The sequence below is a fragment of the Humulus lupulus genome, chromosome 8 (assembly GCF_963169125.1).
Source record: "Humulus lupulus chromosome 8, drHumLupu1.1, whole genome shotgun sequence".
NCBI classification, from domain to species: domain Eukaryota; kingdom Viridiplantae; phylum Streptophyta; class Magnoliopsida; order Rosales; family Cannabaceae; genus Humulus; species Humulus lupulus.
The window spans coordinates 107,068,827-107,088,323 of NC_084800.1; the positions used below are offsets into that span (position 1 = coordinate 107,068,827).

Here is a 19,497-nt window from a genome sequence, read left to right on the forward strand (position 1 = left end):
AAATAAAACAAACATTTAAATATCCATAAAAGAAACAATTAATAAACTATTTAAATAAAAAAAATTGGTTGAATATATTAGCTGAGCTAGCTTTGTTATGGCTAATGGCCTTTTTCAATGACATCTCGTTCGTACACTTTTTTTTTCTCGAGTTTTTTACAATATATTTTGTTTTTGAGGTTTTAACGAGGCCACAGTTTTATAAAAAAATATATGTTTATAACTTTATAGGACAATTTTTCTATAGGGGCTTTAATTTAAGTCTTACCGGTGGGGTTCTCAGTGTTTCTTGACCCGTGAACAATTTTCGGCGCGATTTTTTTTATGACCGTGTATATTGTAGCTATTTAGAGCACTAGGTTCAAACATGTTGCTTTCCACTTACATAAAAAAAAATTAGTCACGCGTGCAACAACATGTTTGAACTTAGTTTTTGGTACTGTAAACTATTCGAAATTTTTTGAAAATTTGAAAGATTCTCTAAATAGCTATAATATACACGGTCATAAAAAAAATTACACCGAAAACTGTTCACGGGTCGAGAACACTGAGAACCTACCGATAGGGCTTAAAGTGAGCCCCTCCGGGAGAATTCCCCTACTTTATATAGTTTCTCTCATAGTTATTCAAATTTTCTATTTCATCCCAACTTCCATGCCAGACCTACAACTACAAGCCGTTTTGTACTTAAGGATAAAGCGTCGTCGTTTGAGGTGATATCATTTATTCTTCCTGATTTCTCAGAAAGTTTTCCCGGCAAACAAAACCAGGGTTTAAGAGCTCGCACCATAGCTGGGAAGCTCCATAGAGCGAGAAAATGAGATTCAACTTCGAATTTGAGGAGAAGAAAACGGATCAGGGAAGTTCCTCCACGCCCAAAAATGAAGTCGAATGGGTGCCCCTGAAGGCTCACCCAGTGTTCACTGCTGCTGCCGTTCCTGCCCATGGCTCCAACTTCGGTCCAGCCCCCACAAATCTCTTGGCTTGGGACGGAGCTTCCCGGCTCTACTTTTGGGACTCCGAACAACTCTGCCTTCATAGGATTTCCCTTCGGCTCGGCGACCCAGAACCTACTTCTGTCCTTGCCGCTTCTCCTTCAAAGGTCTACCTCCTCTCTCTCTCTCCCTCTCTTCTTTTTTTAAATTTAGTTTAGGCTGCTGATAAAGTGAAGAAAAATATGAGGGGAATGTGGGTGCTTCATGACCTATGCTTGTGATTTCCTAATACCTTTCAACCGTTATTTGACATTTCTATGTAATTTGGAATCTGGGAAAACAATATAGCAGATGTTAAGAGTTGGAATATGTAAATTAAGTTTTCATTTTTCCCCCAGCTCTTTGTTGTGAAGATTATACTTGCTTAAAATACTATTGAACTGTTTTTATTCATTTTGATTTCAATGGATTGTTTATTAAGTCTGGTAAATTAAATAGGTGTTGCGACCGGATGTGGAGCTTGGATTTGTTCTTCATAAAATTTCCATTAATAGGAGTGGTTCAGCACTGTTGCTTTTTGGTTCAGATGCCTTGAGTGTTATGTATCTCTACGGACGTGGTTCTTCTAAAGACGATGCCATTATATGCAGGTATGGGAAAATGGTGATGCACTGTCATTTGGGTTTGCATTATAAAACTAATGTAACGAGTGGTGAAACTTAGGTGGAGTATAACCTATAGTTATAATACTCGTAATAGAGAATCAGTAGGAAACTTTTAGTTTTCTTGGATTTTTGGTTTCAATTGGACTTGTAGTCGAGTCTTGGTTAGTGAAGAGCTCTTATTATATCAAGATTTGAAATTGATGTACCATTTTTGCAGGACTGTTAGTGTTGGTTCACAAATCTATTCTAACGGGAGCAGTGTCATCCGTGTGCTGCAAGTTTTATGGCACCCTTACAGTGATACTCACTTGGGAATTCTTTCTTCTGATTCAGTTTTCAGGTATCTCGCTCATCTTCATTTTGGGAAATGTTTCATGTAGCTTTAATGTTGTAAAGACGTTTTTTTCCCATCGTTGATCAATCAAATTGAAACTTCTGAAGTCCTCTTGGTTTACTTACTGTAAGAAAATACAAAAGAATAAATTATTAATATGATTTTGAAGTTATGATTAAAGATTGGTTAGAGAAGGTTACCATTATTAAGCAAGATAATAGGAATGATATTTAAATGGTCAGTTTGTGTCCCATACAGTTTTTAATTGGATACAAATGGTTGGGGGTAAAGATGAATTTAGTTGTGTTGGGCAACAAGTTGGGATTTTTTTTTTGCTTATCCTACTTTTTGATGTTTTTATTACCTTTGTTTTCTTTCTTTTGGCTTTTGTTAGCCTGATTTCAGAACATGTAATTTTTGTTATATAGTAGCCTTTTATTTGATATATCATGTTTACTATTGTTTTGTAGAATTTTTGATCTCTCTTCAAATATTATTCAACCAGAGCAAGAGTATTATCTTCAACCTTTGGAACCAGGAAGACAAAGGAATGCGACATCAATTTGCGCAGTTGATTTTTCATTTGGTGGTGACCACTTATGGGACAGGTTTAGTGTAAGTAACTTGTCAAATTTTGATTTCATTTGACTTCAATTTGTTTAATGATTATTTTGGATGTAGCTCTCTTTATAATGCTTGTTTATTCTAGTGTTTCATACTTTCACACTAGTTTTCCCTTTAGACAAAATTTGATTTCCAAATTCTTTAATTCTAGTACGTTTTGGCTTTTCCTCCTAATGTAGTACATTTGAGGCTAACTATTATCTTTTATATTTTTCAACCAAATTTGTGTTTACATCGACTAATTGCTTATTACTTATTTTACGCCATTGTACAGGTCTTTATTTTGTTTAGTGATGGTTCAGTTTACACCCTCTGCCCAGTTGTTCCTTTTGGAAGGTACTTTACCCTTGAGGATTGTAAGAAATTCATATATTAGAAGGATTTCTTTTCATTCTGAATATTGTTTCTATTTATTAACAATATACGGTTGTTAGCGTAACATTTAGACTAAGTTACTATTGTCCTGGCTTGCTTCTTTATATATGCTGAACTGTTTTTTCTTAAAACAGTGTGTACAAATGGGAGTCCATTATGGAGATATATAGTGATGCCCATACATTTGGTCTGAAATCAGCTTATCCAGTAGCAGTTAGTAATTCTAATCTTGCAATTTCTTGGCTGGAAGCAACATTTCCAGATTTAACAAACCAAACATCAGAAGGGATGGACCTTTCTACATTAAGAGCTCGTCCTTTTGCATTATTTGATGCATCACTTTCTTTGCAGGTATAGATATTGCCCTCTCTTGCTACATACTTGCCCTGCCTCTTATTCTCTCAAAATGATGTCTTGTCTGTACGCAAGTTGTAGCTATCAATATTCTGTAAAACTCAAATATTTTGTAGGCGTGTCACACGTGTCAGTTGGAATTTTGTTGGGTAATATAAAATTACAGAATGTAACCTAATTGAGTCACCTTTTCACAATTTAGTTGTTCTTTGAAAATTCATTGATGCATTCTGTGCTATTACTTTCTAGGGACCTCTTAGAAAGGTTTGTCATGAGGCGGAAGAAGGTTTATCCATTCGTGGTGCAGAATGTGAAGGTCGTGCAGTTAGTCTTTTGTATAATATAGTCAGCAAAGACTCAATTTTGGTGACTGCTTGGAGTGGTGGTCAATTGCAAATAGATGCCTTGGCTGACGAAATCCAGCCAGTCTGGAATGTTGGTAGTCCATCTCGTCTCCGTGTTGATTTCCATGACCATATTGTTGGTCTGGCTATGATTTGTGAGTCAAATCAAAGTAATCATTCCACTGTTAAGCTTGATCAATCACTTGAAAACACTGTTTGGTTGGGGCATCCTCCTCCTCTACTGAGATTAGCTATCGTGGATCTGGCACTTCCAACTAAAGCAGAAAGTGGTTCTACTATCACAATGTTTTTTGATCCTCTTATGCCAGAAAGAATATACTGTCTTCATGATGGAGGTATAGATTCAGTAGTGTTGCATTTCCTCCCATTTACAAGTCAGATTAGTGACAAAAATGAGGTTGGGAGGACACCGTCGGTGCATCCTATTCTGAGTACTTGCCAGGGAGAAACCTCATCGCCATCCCCACTATGTGGTTTTGTGTCGTTATCGGATTCGTTTGGGTATTCTTGGATTGTTGGTGTAACAATTTCACGAGAGTGTGTTGTGCTAGAGATGAAAACATGGAACCTGTTGCTTCCAATTCATGTTGACAATGAGAACAAGTGTACAGAACTAAATGAGACAGAAATGCCAGATATCATTAGCAAAGAACTACTCAGTGGACCTAAGGTGGTTCTTATGCCTCAAACATCAAATCTTGGTTCTGTTGCCGCAGATTCTATTGAAGGTCGATCAACACTTCATCAGTACTTCAAGCTTTTCCATGAAAATTATGTGGAGTATGCACATAAGGTAATTAACTACCATGCTAAGAAAATAACTAAGCTAAACTTATACTGTTCATTGGTTTTTAACAAGCCTCTTTTTTTACTAGCCAATAATCATAGACTATTTTTGGGTACCATGTCTTTTCCCTATTTTAGTGTTTCTATGTGGTCTGTTTTCGGAAATTGTTATATCTCTGAAAATTAAAAAAAAAAAAAATTCTTAGTTTTAGAACAGTTGGAAGAGGGTAAGTTATTCTAAGTGGCAAAAGAAATTTTACACAACAAAGTTTTGAGCAGAATCAATGTCAACCATTGATTAAGCTACGTTAGTCAGAATATTGCAGTTGCTAAGTTAGTTATAATAGATCTTTGCATGGATTAAGATAACTCAGGCTGCATATTTAATAAAAAGTTGATGCATGAAACTTATGAGGTACCATATCAAGGTCTATGAGATGGCAACATGTTTTGCAATGTCTTCATTTTATTTTTGTACATGTATTTTCTTTTTTTCCTTTTTGGTGGGCTGTTAATTACTTCACCACTCTCATGCATGCATTTGCTTTTACCAATTTTGTTAATTAAGCAGTTCTAACTTAACTTATAAGAGTGGCATTGATCTTGTGTATTGGTAATTTAATCTAATGTGAAACTGATAGACATCTTCATACTTCAAGGTCTCAATGATGTTCTTTTATGAAATGTTTGTTCACTTGTTTAGGTGTACTTTGAGCTCAAGCATCACGGGCTGCACTTGAAGAGAATTATTGATAACCAGCACGCTCGTTTAGGTGAGGCGCATGATAAAATTTTGAAGGTGGAGGAGAAGCAGTTAACGCTGGAGGAAAAGCTTGTTCATGCAATGCATCAGCATAATCTCTTGGAGGAACGTTTGAATCGCTTGAGGAACTTGCCTGGGGCACACAAGAAACCACTCTCTAGAGCTGAGCGTGATTTCAAGTCTGAACTTGGTAAGAATTTCTATACTTTTCATTTATTTATTTTTTGAGTTACAAGGATTGCTATGCTACATGCTTAGCAAACATGCCAAGGAAGGCTTATTTGCCCACTTTAATTCTGAAGATAGATTTGGTGCTAGCGCTCCTTCTCTGGGCTCTTGTGTGCTGATCATATTCTGATTCACCTGTCACTAGTAGTAAATCATTTTTGTTTAGTTCTAAAAAATTAGGCAAGGAAAAATATTTAAATGAGCTTAATAAGAATGCGACCCTCATTCTTTTGCCAAGTGCCAGCTTGTCTACTCAACCCTATAATATGTTAATAGGATTTGTCAATGGTTCAGATCCCAGGCCCTGCAGTTTTTTTCGTCATTTTTCCTTTGTCTGTATATGTGTGTATGTTTATATATTTTTGTTTGTATTTATCTATTTTTCTTATCCATGCCTGAAGAGCTTTCACTCTTATACCTAGCATGGCTGGAGTACCTTGTCAAAAATTAAATGTACTCTTTTGTCTCTACAGACCAGTTTCGTGGGGTTGAGCTAGATGCTTTGCATTCTTCAATATCTGCTTTAACGGCCAGGTTGAGAAAGCACACACAATCTCTTAAGGGCAATGCATCAGAGCAACGCAAGATGATTTCAGGAAGGAAGAACGTTCAAGATACTCAAGTCTCTCTTCTGAAATCTTCACTTGAGAAGCTTTCACTTGTTAATAGCGAGAATTCGGAAAAGGTTAAGCTTGTTGAGTCTGTATTGAAGGGCCGGGAGAGCGGCAGGTGATACCTACTCTTGGTTGAATTATATGATTGGATTACAAGGGCTTTGTATCAATTTCGGGTTTGTGGCAGTTGTGACACTCTATTGCTTATGTGATTTGCTCTTTGAACAGCTGAGAAAGGCAGGCATGGTATGTACTATGTGAGATAGTAAGCTTCTTCAGAGATGGATCTGAACAAAAGATCTACATTCTCATCTCATTGCGAAATCCTTGTTCGAAGATACAACTTAATCCGTACAAAAGCTTTTAGCCAGTGGGGATCTTCCAAAGCTTTTCTGTTTTCATTTTTCACGAAAAGTTGAGGGCTATGCAAGAGTGTTGGGACCATAAGGGTTCTTCCCTTTTTCTATCACTGAATCCTTAGCTTTTTACCGAGAAATATCAAAGTATATACATTATAACTTCTTGGTACATTCTTAGAATTTGGACATGATGATATTGATTGGAGTAGGGTATACTTAATGCCAATGATTATTTTATCACTTATATTGTACATTTCTTAAGCTGAAAAAGTGCGAGCAAATATATAACATAAGATATGAGAATATAATATATAAAATGTCAGGAACATTTGATCATCAAGTATGTGCAGAAAGCAAGAAAATGAAAGTAAAATTTGAGGGGCTCGAGGTCGGGGAAGAAGGCCATGATCACAGACCTCTTCTCTCTTTTTTCATTTAAATTTTCAATTACAACTTTATGCATTAAAATAGGTCTTCAGTTCACATGTCGTGCACATGCAAAATGCTCCGCAATTCTCACGAGAGGTCATGAGGAATATTATCGTTGGTTCTTGTTCCATGCTTAAGTAAAAACATGTGTGGACGTACAAAAGGGATAATATCATAATAATAAACCCTTTATGGAGATAATCATGAGGGCAATAATGAACTCTCCATTTTGGACCAAATAATAAGATTCCCACTTCACCCTCCTAAAGAAGCTCAAGACCAATTGAACAAAATTAATTGATTTACATATAATATAGAAGAAAAAAGAAAAAGATATTAGCTTTATTTCCTTAGATCACAAAGATCAAACAAGATTGCATAGCCGACCTATAGCTAGCTACATTCCCTGAAGCCCATATCTTATCTTGTTTTTTTCTGGTTTGGATCTTACTCTTTACATGGGTGGGCAGTCGAGATTCCTAGGCTTCACAATGATAGGGTACCTTTTCTGAGTCCTAGTAGTTGGAAAGAACACCAACTTATCTTCTTCAGCTGGAACCCAACTGTCAAATTCAAATTCATATATTTAGTTTCTTTCATAATAATAACATATAATTAGCACTTAGATTGTTTTGTTATGCATTAAAATTTTGGGATGATACCTGAAACTGGTGGTTAAATGATGAAGAAAAACAGAGAGTTCTACTCTAGCAAGTTCATAACCGGGACAAAGCCTTGGCCCTCCTCCAAACGGGGTGAACACATTCATGGAACTTGTTGTTGTTGTGGTTGTTCCTCCTGAGTTGTTCTGTCAAAATTCAACAAGCAAAATCAGCAAATATATAGAAGCAAAACAAATTTGAGAAAATAACTATAGTAAAAATAAATAACTACCTGCCATCTCCATGGATTGAAAGAGCGAGCGTCCTTGAAGTGTTTTTGATCTAGATGTACAGCTCGAAACGATGCGAAAACTTTCCATCCTTTTGGGATTGTGTAACCTGTTTTGATCCCATATCATATATTTTTTTGTTGCATAAGCCTATGTTTGTATGAAAATATAATGCAATCTTTAAGCATAATTAACCATTGACTTTTGTTTACCTTTGATATTGACATCCGTCATGGCTCGCCTGAATACTCCACTAATTATGTTTGCCAGACGCAAAGTCTCATTAACAACCTACATCATGTGCATAAATGTATTAAGGAAAATGATGTTAAGAAAATTGATGAGAAAGTATAGACTCTCAAGTCAAGGACTTACACACTGAGTGAATGGCATTGACTTGTAATCACTCCACTCCAGTGCCTTTGAAGGCTTGTTCTTTTTAGCTCGAATTTGGTCATGCTCTTCCTGTCATTTTTACCGCAAACAACAATAAATTAATTTTGCTTTGTCACCAGCATTATGTAAATATACATTTTTTTGTATAGTAATACATGCTTTTGGACAGTGAAATTTCACACAATATGAAGTATGTTTATAAGGTGAAGCTAGTGAGTGATTGATTATATATAATTACTACTTTCAAGTTTCAAAACCTAAAAGGAGGTTCCTGAGAAAAACAACTTGGATGGGCCTTTTAGGTCCATATTCAAAGCAGTAATTTGGGCCCATTAAGTGGACCCTATCCATGTGATTCTCTTTTGATCCATGTACCACCAGTGGTCCCGCTCCCGCTCCCACTTTCACTTCACACCACATTAAAAAACCCAACCGACCTCACACCGGCGGTAGTAATCAAGAAAGCACGCCAAATCCCAGCCGTTGGATCTCTACGAAAATTATAGATAAATGGACAAAAATACCCCCTCCCAGAACAAGAAAGCACGTGACTCAGAAGGGTGTTTTAGTCATAGCCAGTCAAAGAGGTCAGAATAATCTGACACATCAAAGTATAGAGAGGGCTACAGAAAGAACAGCTTTAAGGAAGGCGTGCAGTTTCGAAAGAAGGAAAATATAGGCATCATACTGTCCCGTCGGTGTAAAAACTTTTCCACTCTTCTTTGACTTTTTTAGGCTCTCTACTTTTGACCATCACCACTACCACCACCACCTCGATCTTCCTTACACTTTCCAACACAAACCATAAAACACAATAAACTGTGCACACTTACACTTCCCAACACAATAAACATTCGTAGCCTGTAAGGCTGTGTCACAGAATTCTAGGTACTATTTATTGCTAGTGTTGTTATTTAATTAATATCCTACTTATGTTCCTAGGGGATGCCTATGCCTATCTAACAATTTAAAATAATTAAAATGTCTCCAATTTTAATAATATATAACATATTACAATCATTGATTCATGTGGATAGTCATCATTTCTTTATTTCACATAAAAATCAACATTTTGACATTTATCTCATAAGGTGGTAAGAAATTATGCAGTTGTGCTTGCTAGAGTACTAGTGACTTTTTATTTCAATGTCTGGAAAAAGATGAACAAAAAAGCAATTCAATGTTATACTTGTAAACCTTGCGTGTGACCACATAATGACATCATTTGATCATTGAAAAAAATTGAAGCAATTAAAACGTAAAAGGAAAGAAAAAAAATTTAATAAAGTGCAGCATGTGCACGAACGTGGAACAACAAGTAATAATAAGAGCAAAATTTTCTTTTCTTCCTTGGGTTTCTTTCATCACATGATATATATATTCGTCACACAACAATCGTTACCGATTAGAAAGACTTTTAAGGGATTTAGATAACGAAAATGAGGTAGCTAAGGAGGCTAACATGATGGTGGGGTTCTCAAAATTAGGTCCACTAGGAAAAGTCATTATCATTCTATTTTAATTTTGCGATTAGTTTTCATCATTAAAACAAAATGTCATTTTTTAATTAAAGAAGAAAATGAGAAAAAAGGAACCTTGAGTTGAGCCAAAGCGAGAGGTGTCTCAGTGAGGAATTTAACAGCAAGAGTCATAATAGTCGAAGTAGTTTCATAGCCAGCCACAAGCAAAGCTAGCAAGAAATCAACAATCTCTTCGTCGGAGAAGCCATCGTCTCCGCCCAAGAGAGCTCCTAACATGTCTTTCTTTACCACCCCATCTTCACTCTCTTTCCTCCTTTCCCTCACTATCAAGCTCAATGCCTCTGCCACCTTACTCCTAGCCTATATACACATACAAATTTCTTTAATATATATGTGTGTGACTTTCTCATGAATCGATCAAGTACAAGTACACATGCATTTGTATATAGCTAAAAAAAAAAAAGAAAAGAAATGAAGAAAGAAAAAGGAAACTTACTTTAATGGCACGGCGATAGGTGGTAGAGAAAAGTGGAAAAGGTATGGTAAAAAAGCCTTCTATTAGCAGAAGATACTCTTTTCTTAGACTCTCAGTCCACTCCCCTGGATCAAAGCTCATTAGTTGCTTCACCGCTAGCTCAAATGTTATCTTCACAAATAACCCAACAAAAGAGAAAAAAAATAATATTATATACTGAACACCAAACCTTATACAATAATATAATTGATCTCAAACTCCATTAAATAAATAGATTTTTTTTTTAAAAAAAAAAGAAAAAGAAAAAGAAAAAGGTATAATATTGTAAGACAATCTCTCAATGAGAATGATTGCAGTCGTATACTTTTATAAACTATGTATAATATTAATGCCGTAACTTGCTAGCTTATGCATGTGTTGTGTACATACATACCACCCACTCGGCGCCGTGGAGTCTGACTCACTACCAATTTTCTTAAAAGATAAAATTCATCATATTAACTAATTACAATAACTCAACTCGAACGATTCTAAACCGAGTCAATCGGAATTTATGATCACTATATTTAAATAAATATGTATAATTTTTTATTTGAAACAAAAAATAAATATATAGAGAATTACCTTCTTGGCTTCCTCCATGAGAAAGATACGGCCGGTCCAGGAATCCATATTTAGGCGGATCAAGCGGTCTATATCGTCCAAAAGATGGTCTCTGATGATCGAAGAGTTTGCGAAGCTCATAGTGAGAGAATGCATTCGTTTATGGAGACTCCCTTTCATCAAAAGCAGAGAGTGTTTCCCAAGCAAGTTAGATATGGAACTCGGGTAGCTACACTCGAACAGCTTCCCTTCGTTCTGCAAAATGAACCGGTTCGTCTCCGGTTCCGCCGAAAAAACCGTCGGCTCGCCAAACACATGAGTCGTGAATATCGACCCGAACTTTTTGACCCGCTCATCGATAAAGGGCTCCGGGTTCTCGGTCTTATAGGCCGAGATCAGCTGAAGGGTTTCTCCGATTAAGGGTAAGCCCAGGTTCCCTGGCGGCAACCGGAGCCGGCGGTGCCTGGAGGACCGGAGGAACAGAAGGAAGAAAACGGCGGTAGAGATTGATAAACAGAGGAGGAGAAAAACAGGGGATTCCATGTTGGTTTCTTTCTTTCTGTCTTATTTGTACATTGGTTTTGTGTATAATCTATCTATTTGAATACGTGGTGGTGGTATGCGTATATATATATGTGTGTGTGTGAGTGTATATAAATGATGTTTATTAGGAAAGAGAAAGAAAGGTGGGTTTTTGGAGTTTTTCAAGAAGGCATTAATGGAGGATGTAGGAAAGCACACGAGGGGTATCTACTATCTACTCAGAATCTGAATAAGGTAAGAGAAGAAAATTTTGGGTTTTGTGGGGAAAGAAAATGATGTCGGATTTTTTTGTATCTGACAACTTTTTTTATTTTCTACTATTTTTAAATAACTTTAATTCTTTTTCTGTCTCAGATAAATATACTTTAATTTTTTTTAAAGAAAAAAAAAGTGATATTAAGTGTTTCCAATAGTTAGTGTGAAAAGGGCACAACATATAAATCTGGGTGAGTCAACATGGCTTGGTTTTGGCCTTTGGATTGTGGTCCCACATGGAGTTGATGTAATACAGATTATATATATGTATATTAACGCAGATTTTTTGAGCATATATATATGGTAGGAAGTTAAACTAATGCATTTTTTTTATATATATATTTATATATAAAAGGTAATTACTGAATAAACTTGATATATAGACTTGTCAGGATTCACTAGCGGGAGGAATAAAATAAGAATGGTTTAGAATGAAATAATTAAAAACAGAATGAAAGTAATGTTTATATTAATTATATTGTTTGGTACATGTTATTGTTAGGGAGATAAAATATATCACTTTTTTATGCTATTTGTTTGTATTTTATTTTTTTATATAAAAAATAGGAATGGAAGGATATATTATACTTTTCAAATGACTATACGTTATAACTAATCTCTTGTTTTTATGGATTTTTTAGGTTATATATTTACATATATATTTTTTATATACATATCCAAACTTAATTTTTTTTTCATGTTGTCTTGTTGAAGCAATATAAATGTTTCTTTCTACAATTATTTTCTTTGTAATCATGTTTATTAATTTATCTTAACTGCTACTCAATATGTGTTGGGAAAAGAATCATGTTCGTTAATTAATGATTTAAAAGCCTAAGTTGGATTTGTTCTTTTTCTAAGAACTTAATCGTAATCTATTGTTTGGTTATACTTCAATTAATGAAAATTATGATATATTAAAAGATAACCCTGTACTAATCAATTGGCCCTATAAAAAATAGACCGTGAGATCACATTGAACGTAGGGTAATGATGGTGGGTTTATTGGACTATAATAGAACTTGTAGTAAACAATCTTGAATCGAAGAAAAATCCTTTATGTGGACCTCATTCGATCGATCACAATTTCCATGCATATGTGGCAATTCACCAAAAAAGATAATAAATAGGGAAAGCATGTATTAGTTCCACTTTCTTTTACACTTTGCCTCTTCTTCTTCTTCGTTAATATTCTTTCTTTTTCTTCAGTTGGAAGAACGCATGTGAAAGACCTTATTAATTAGTGGAATAAATTAAAATGGACCCATGTGTATTGCTGGCCCACACAATTGGTAGAATGACAAGCTAGCATATGTCTTTTACTCTATTATATAAATATACATATACCATTATATATTGATTCATTCTATTACACACAACCACAAAATTTTACCAACTTAGCACAAAAAAAGATTATTACTGCACTAAATAATGCATCTACTTTTTCATTTCCAATATTTGTGTTATAGATTTACTACATATTTTGGGAGAGATTTTATACATAGGTACGACTACGATGCATAATTTTTTACATAATAGTGTTCATTATATTTTACATAATAGTGTTCATTATAGTCACAGCAAATCTCTTATAAATTTTTAAGAAAATTTGTATAATTTAAAATGCTGAAAATATGGTTTAAAATAATACTTGTGCATGTAATGATACTAAGTTTGGAACTCTATTTCAACATTCTAAATAATTCAAATTTTCTTGAAAATTGCTGGATGTTCGCTGTGACTATAATAAACACTATCGTATAAAAATTCTAGATCATAACTTATACACGTGTTAAAATGTACGATTCAATGTAGTAGTACATAAAAAATGTGCACCATTATAATTATATACGATATACATAAAGAAACATATAGAGATGCATTATAATGTCATTCATTTGAAAGGAAGTTGCACATGTTTCTATTAGAGTACTACACTACTCGAATTATATGCAGGCCTAGGTTAATTATGTGACACTGCCTTTGGCTTAATATGTATGTATATACATACACACACTAATATTATTGTCTTTTGGCCCGGGGTTTGGCTGAAAATTGCTACTCTTCTTCCTTTTCATTGTCATTATTAAGGCCAATTTATCATTAGAACAAAGAAAGTAGGTTTAAATTGGAAGTACCCTCTTTGCCAAGTGCCAAACAAGACGGAGTGAGTACCCACAAATGAAACTTCTATAAAAGATGAATATTTCATTAAACAGCATAAAAAACCGGCCACGTGTGTAGATAAATAATAAAGAGTATGATGCAATTATAAAGGTTGGAAAATTAAAATATGAGGTTATCATAGCATGTTCTATCACATGGTCCCCCATAGCTCTCCACCCACTAGACAACCCCATAAAAATAATGATCCCTAAGAAGTACCCACATAAGGGGTTTTCACATATTTTGGTATACGAAGCTTTTGATGAGGGAATAACCTCATCAAATCGTTTGGTGATGCCTGCTCACTTACTTTTTTACACTCTTATTATTATTATTAATAAAAAACTTATATTTAGAGATCCCATGAAACATTGAAATTTATAAATCTACTCAATTAATTAACGCTGATGTTAATTCAAATTCTTTCCTTCAAACATATCCTTTAGGGATATAGTGGAGAGAATAATTAACCTTAATGACATTGTTGGTTCACTCAAAAAGCTAGTTTCCTATATAGGTATATATATAGACAGGTTAGTGGCTCTGAGACAAGATCAAAACCCCGTAAATTTCGAGATCTCGACAAAATAATTTTAGATTTTGTTATAAGTTTAATTAAAAGGTGGATTACGATGATTTAGAGCACTGCCATGTTGGGACTATGGGAATCAGATCCCCATCCCCAATGTTAATGCTTTAATTACCTTTTATAGTCTATTATATAGTAGTCTCTTAAGGGTAGTACTTTTGACACATGTTGATATATCCTAAAAAAGAAAACAGTTAAATAATCGATCGGACAGATCATATGGCGATCAAAAGATTTTTATTCGCACACTGAATTAATATTTGATGCATGCATATTGACTCCTTTTCACTATGATTATTAATAAGGGTAAATATTCATTTGTGTACATATTGATCTTTGATGCATGCATATCAAGCAATTCTCAATTATATATGAATTTTAAATTTAAATTTAATTACTTAAATGTATTTAATTTAAATTAGTTTGATTATATTGATAAAATTTTATAATTTAAATTTAAGTATAAAGTACAATTTTAAATTAAAAAATATCAAATAAATATTATTAAAAATATAACGTATCAATTATATATTTCAATAAAATATAAAATATAAAATAATTATATAACCTATTATTAATGATTTTTCCTTTGAACAAAACCCACAAGTAGCTATCGAGTATATTGACTTTTGCTTAATTCGAAAATGTGACTGTTTCAAATATATATATGCCAATCCAATGCAAACTTCGTTAAAGGGCATAAATACACTATCAGAATCTAATTTATATATGGATATTATCTTTTTAATATTATTTCTTGATGGTGTTCTCAAAATTTTGACTATGAAGGAAGAAAAAGAAGAAGCAAACAAAAAATCATGCCTATCACGAGTAGTCCTACTGTTCTTTAAAATATATTTATTTTGACAAAAAAACAAAATTTTATCACTGGCATAGTAGTACTACGCCTAGTATTTGGAGCTAGACTACTATTAATAATATTCTTACGAAGAGATTGAATACAATTGGTCTTAATAAGTTCGGGTTAGCTAGACTCTAGTGTCTTCTTATCACTAAACAGAATATAACAAACAATAATAATCATATTATTTGATCATCATGTTCAAATCAAATCTAAGCTAAATATACTAAGAAATTAATCTTCCAAACCCCTATTGATTGTGACATAGGCTCAAGCGGCTTGTACCTAATTTAAAAGCCAACACTATGTTTTAACAGTGGACTAAATTTTGTCACATATAATTACTGGGAAATTCTACAATAAGGGTGTCAATTTAGATATTATTGGCAGGGGTGTCTCTGTTCTTGGCATGTAGAGAAATTATAACTTAATTTTTTTATATGACGATGCATATTGTAGTTGTAGCAGGCATCCCACCAGTTCTCAAGAAATTCTGAATAATTTACAATGCTAAAAACTAAAGTTCAAAATTGTTAATTGCACATGTTGATAAAAAAACACGTGTGCAATCTACTATTTGAATCCTGTTTTGGGCATCGTAAACCATTCTAAATTTGTGGGATACATGCTATAATTACAATACACACCGTCATATAAAAAAATTGGGTTATAATTTCTCTACGTGGCAAAAATAGAGACGCTCCTACTGGTAGAAGCTAAATTGACACCCCTACGGTAAAATTTTCGAATAATTATATATGAGTTACACAACATCTTAAATTAAATAAATATATATGTATTTATATATATGGATGGAGCGAAAGATTTAATAGAGTGGAGGAAGATTAAGTAAAAAAAAATATATTAGTGGAGGCACATAAAAAAAATATAAGTGGGTAGCTGCTACTATAGTCTTGTGAGTAGCTCTGTGACTGTATATAAATATGAAAACATTTTTAATGGTTACTATCCATAAATAGTTACTTTAATATTAATTATTGAATTAAGATCAATGATTCATAATTATAATTGTTAATTAATATTTCTAAAAATATTTCTTGATTGATTCCTTTTATTCATTCCATGAGAAGAAAACATTATTTTGGAATTAATGTGATTAATTAGTGTGACCATTATCTTTCCAATTAATATTTATTGTCTAATTAATCCAAAAAATTCAAAATTATTGATTCTTTATATTTTATTTATTTATTTTCATAATCATTATAATCATTCCTCATCAAAAATTTGTTTAATGATATATGTTAATCCATAAATAATAAGCAATAAAAAGAATTCTATATAAATATATATATTTATATTTATATACAAGATAGATTTTATCCCAACGACTTTGGATGAGGAGATCATGGATCTTTCGTCTCAAATTTAGGACTTCTAGGCCCTATCTTGTCATCTGACTTTGATGGACAACATGTTCAATGTTAAGCCAAATTTGAAGAAAATTTAGCCATTCTGCAATCTTTTGATGTTTTCTTTACATGTCTCCATTGATTGGTCCTCGTGGAAAAGCCTTCCAAAAAGATAGAGATGGAGGCAATAATACAAGTAGTAGTATAGCATACGCTATACCAATAAAGGTGTAAGCGATTATTCTATCGGAACGGTTCAAGAGGGGATGAATCATGTTCACCCCCACAACTATTGGATCAAATGTTAGATTGCTCGGACGATTATTTATTATTAGAAACCTAATTATGTTAAATTAAGCTCAAAATACATTATATATTAATCTAATTACATTAAATAAAGTTTGCATGCACATATATATAAATTTATAGCGAGATGGGTCCATTTTTTACAACAACAAAAAAAATGAAAAAAATCCAAAAGCCTACATATACATATATATTAAACAAATTCGTTATATATTTATATTTAGATTCAAGTTGTTGACTAGCTATTTTGCTAATAATTAATTGAAACAAAGTTTAAAGAAATGAAAGTTGAGACACAGAATTTTACATGGTTCAGATTATGAATTAACTCTAGTCCATGAGTCACTTGTATTTATTAGAAAAATATGTATTGCCTCAATGGAAATGGTAAGATAATACAACTCTATGCAATAATATTACAAATAAATATTGATTGATTGAATAAGGTTACAACTCTATAGCTGAAAATACAAATAAACTAAAGAACAAGAAGAAGAGTTTAAGAATAGAATAGTGAAAAATACAACTCAAAGCAAAATATTACAAGTAAAGTAAAAGTGTTTTGAAATAAAAAAAAAAAAAGATTACAACTCAAACACAAGAAATACAAATAAACAAAAGAGAAGAATAAGAAGATGAAGACAAATAGAATAGAAAGAAAGAACAAACAAACTAAATAGAAATAACTCTCACTCACACTACCAAAGTGAAGAATGTCGGGGATCACCAACTTGAACAAGGTTTGAAACATTTGTCCAAAATCTTATTTCCCCTAACTCAAGCACTAAGGGATCTCTCACATATTATAGGAAATGCTTTATGGAATTATCAAGCCTCAAGGTGTTTCTAACCAAGTGTTCTAATTGATAGAAATGTTGTGTCTTTCAAGTGAGCTATAGGCACCTATTTATAAAATTTAGAGACACCATTTGAATTTCAAATTCCACCAACCCCATGGCTATTACCAATGTTTAATTAGATTAATATGTAATTAAAAATGAGATTTTGGAGTTATTTGAGGTTTTTGAGCCGTACAACAAAGATTGAAAAAACTGAAAAAATGGCCTGAAATGCACCTGTGGCCGCGGTCAGGGACATCAGTGGCCGCAACCACTGCTTTTTGTCCCACAGGCCGCGGCCACCAACTTCCTGCGGTCGCAGCCACTGACCATTTTCAGCACACATTTTTGTGCTGTTTTTCTAAACGGTTTTAAACCCTCCCAAAACACATTATTGAGGTTAAAATCATATCTCTAACAGCCATTTCACATATGGCTTTATGAAATTCATCTCAATATTGTGTAACACCAAATTTACACAATAAAGGATAATATTTGGAAGTTACAAATTTGTAACACCAAATATGTTACATTATTTGGATATATCTCATATATCTAAATATTGTAACTCTCTATTATATGTTACAATATGTGACACTCTTTGTCACATTTATTTAATCTAAAACATTACATTATAATATAATATAATATTACATTATATTATAAAATAATATAACAGTATTTAGGATGATAAAACCTTGCAAATGTCAAGTTTCTATATAGAGGTTTTTGGGCAGCGTTTTGGCAATGCTCTGATTACAAGAAGATAAAATTTGGGATCCCTTACAAAGTGTGCCCCTGCCCTATTTATATATGGCCTAGGGCAATTAGTTCCATAATGAGGGCTAATTGCAATTATCCTTCCTTAATGAGGACTTAAATGTATAATAAATGGTAAATCACTTTAGTTAATGTGTTGGTGGGCCCCTGTGTATCTCAGTGGGCCCAATATGAGGTACTAGCCCACTAATTTTTTGGGCAACACGCTCCTGACAGTGTCAGGATGGTAGCAACACATTTTTCCATGTCAAGTGACGTCGTGAGACATCCTGTGTAACGCCCTGGTTACCCCAGAACAGTTACGGTGAATGGTGGACCAGAAATTTGACTCGTTACTCGAGTCCTTTGGTAAAAAACGTGCTCTAAGTGTAATTAATAGGTTAAGGTATGAAACCAGTAAAAAGGAAATGGAGATTTTCACTACAAACTGCTCTGCAGAGCTAAACAAAACGTTTACAAGTTGTTCTAAGTACAAAATGGTCACTACTGTTTAAAATTTACAATCCCGCCGACCTAAGCGGCAAAAATAGGGTAAGCCCCCTAGTTCCTCTGAGAACTCATTGGCCGTGGTGGTCAAGCGGCCGCATATGTACACATCACCACATCAGCTCTCCACTCAAGGCTAGGTGAGCTTTTCTTTTCCTTTACCTGCACCACATAGCACCCATGAGCCAAAGCCCAGCAAGAAAACATAACACTTTTCAATAACATTATCAAATGATTATCATTATAATCACACTGAGCATAAAGCTTTCAAACAAAAGAGTACACAACTCATGAGGTCCTGATAAACCATACTGAGTGACTGACAAGCAAGTCACTAACTCAAATGGAAGAGTGGCTGCTAGGTAAGCCACTAGCCTTCAACAGGTTCTGGTAAACCATACTGAGTGACTGACCAGCATGTCACTGTTTCAAGTGGGAGAGTGGCTGCTAGGTAAGCCACTAGCCTCCAAGCGCTTATTTCATTCATCGACCCTCGGGGTCGGTCTGGCATTAGTGCTCTTTGAGCCATTCAATGCTGATAGTTGATTAGATCCAATCTTTGTTGGCTTGCGTTACACGTTAAGGCCGTCCTGACTAATGAGTCAGTGCAATGTGACCAG

The 19,497-nt window shown here is 33.9% G+C and overlaps 2 protein-coding genes across 2 annotated transcripts; one reads left to right on the forward strand and one right to left on the reverse strand.

Annotated features, from left to right (window-relative positions):
* The first annotated feature begins 682 nt into the window (after positions 1-682).
* LOC133798280 (nuclear pore complex protein NUP88) lies at positions 683-6,642 on the forward strand. Its single transcript, XM_062236521.1, has 10 exons — positions 683-1,102; positions 1,434-1,585; positions 1,818-1,940; positions 2,405-2,549; positions 2,833-2,894; positions 3,068-3,284; positions 3,537-4,445; positions 5,142-5,391; positions 5,903-6,158; positions 6,272-6,642. Exons 1-10 carry the CDS (start codon positions 818-820, stop codon positions 6,273-6,275), a joined length of 2,403 nt encoding a protein of 800 aa, XP_062092505.1. The 5' UTR covers positions 683-817; the 3' UTR covers positions 6,276-6,642.
* Positions 6,643-7,145: 503 nt separating this feature from the next.
* On the reverse strand, positions 7,146-11,450 carry LOC133798281 (3beta,22alpha-dihydroxysteroid 3-dehydrogenase). Its single transcript, XM_062236522.1, has 8 exons — positions 10,700-11,450; positions 10,097-10,246; positions 9,715-9,960; positions 8,099-8,188; positions 7,936-8,014; positions 7,726-7,832; positions 7,494-7,639; positions 7,146-7,394 (listed from the first exon to the last, which is right to left on the reverse strand). The coding sequence occupies exons 1-8, from the start codon at positions 11,219-11,221 to the stop codon at positions 7,286-7,288; spliced, it is 1,449 nt and encodes a 482-aa protein (XP_062092506.1). The 5' UTR covers positions 11,222-11,450; the 3' UTR covers positions 7,146-7,285.
* Positions 11,451-19,497: the final 8,047 nt, after the last annotated feature.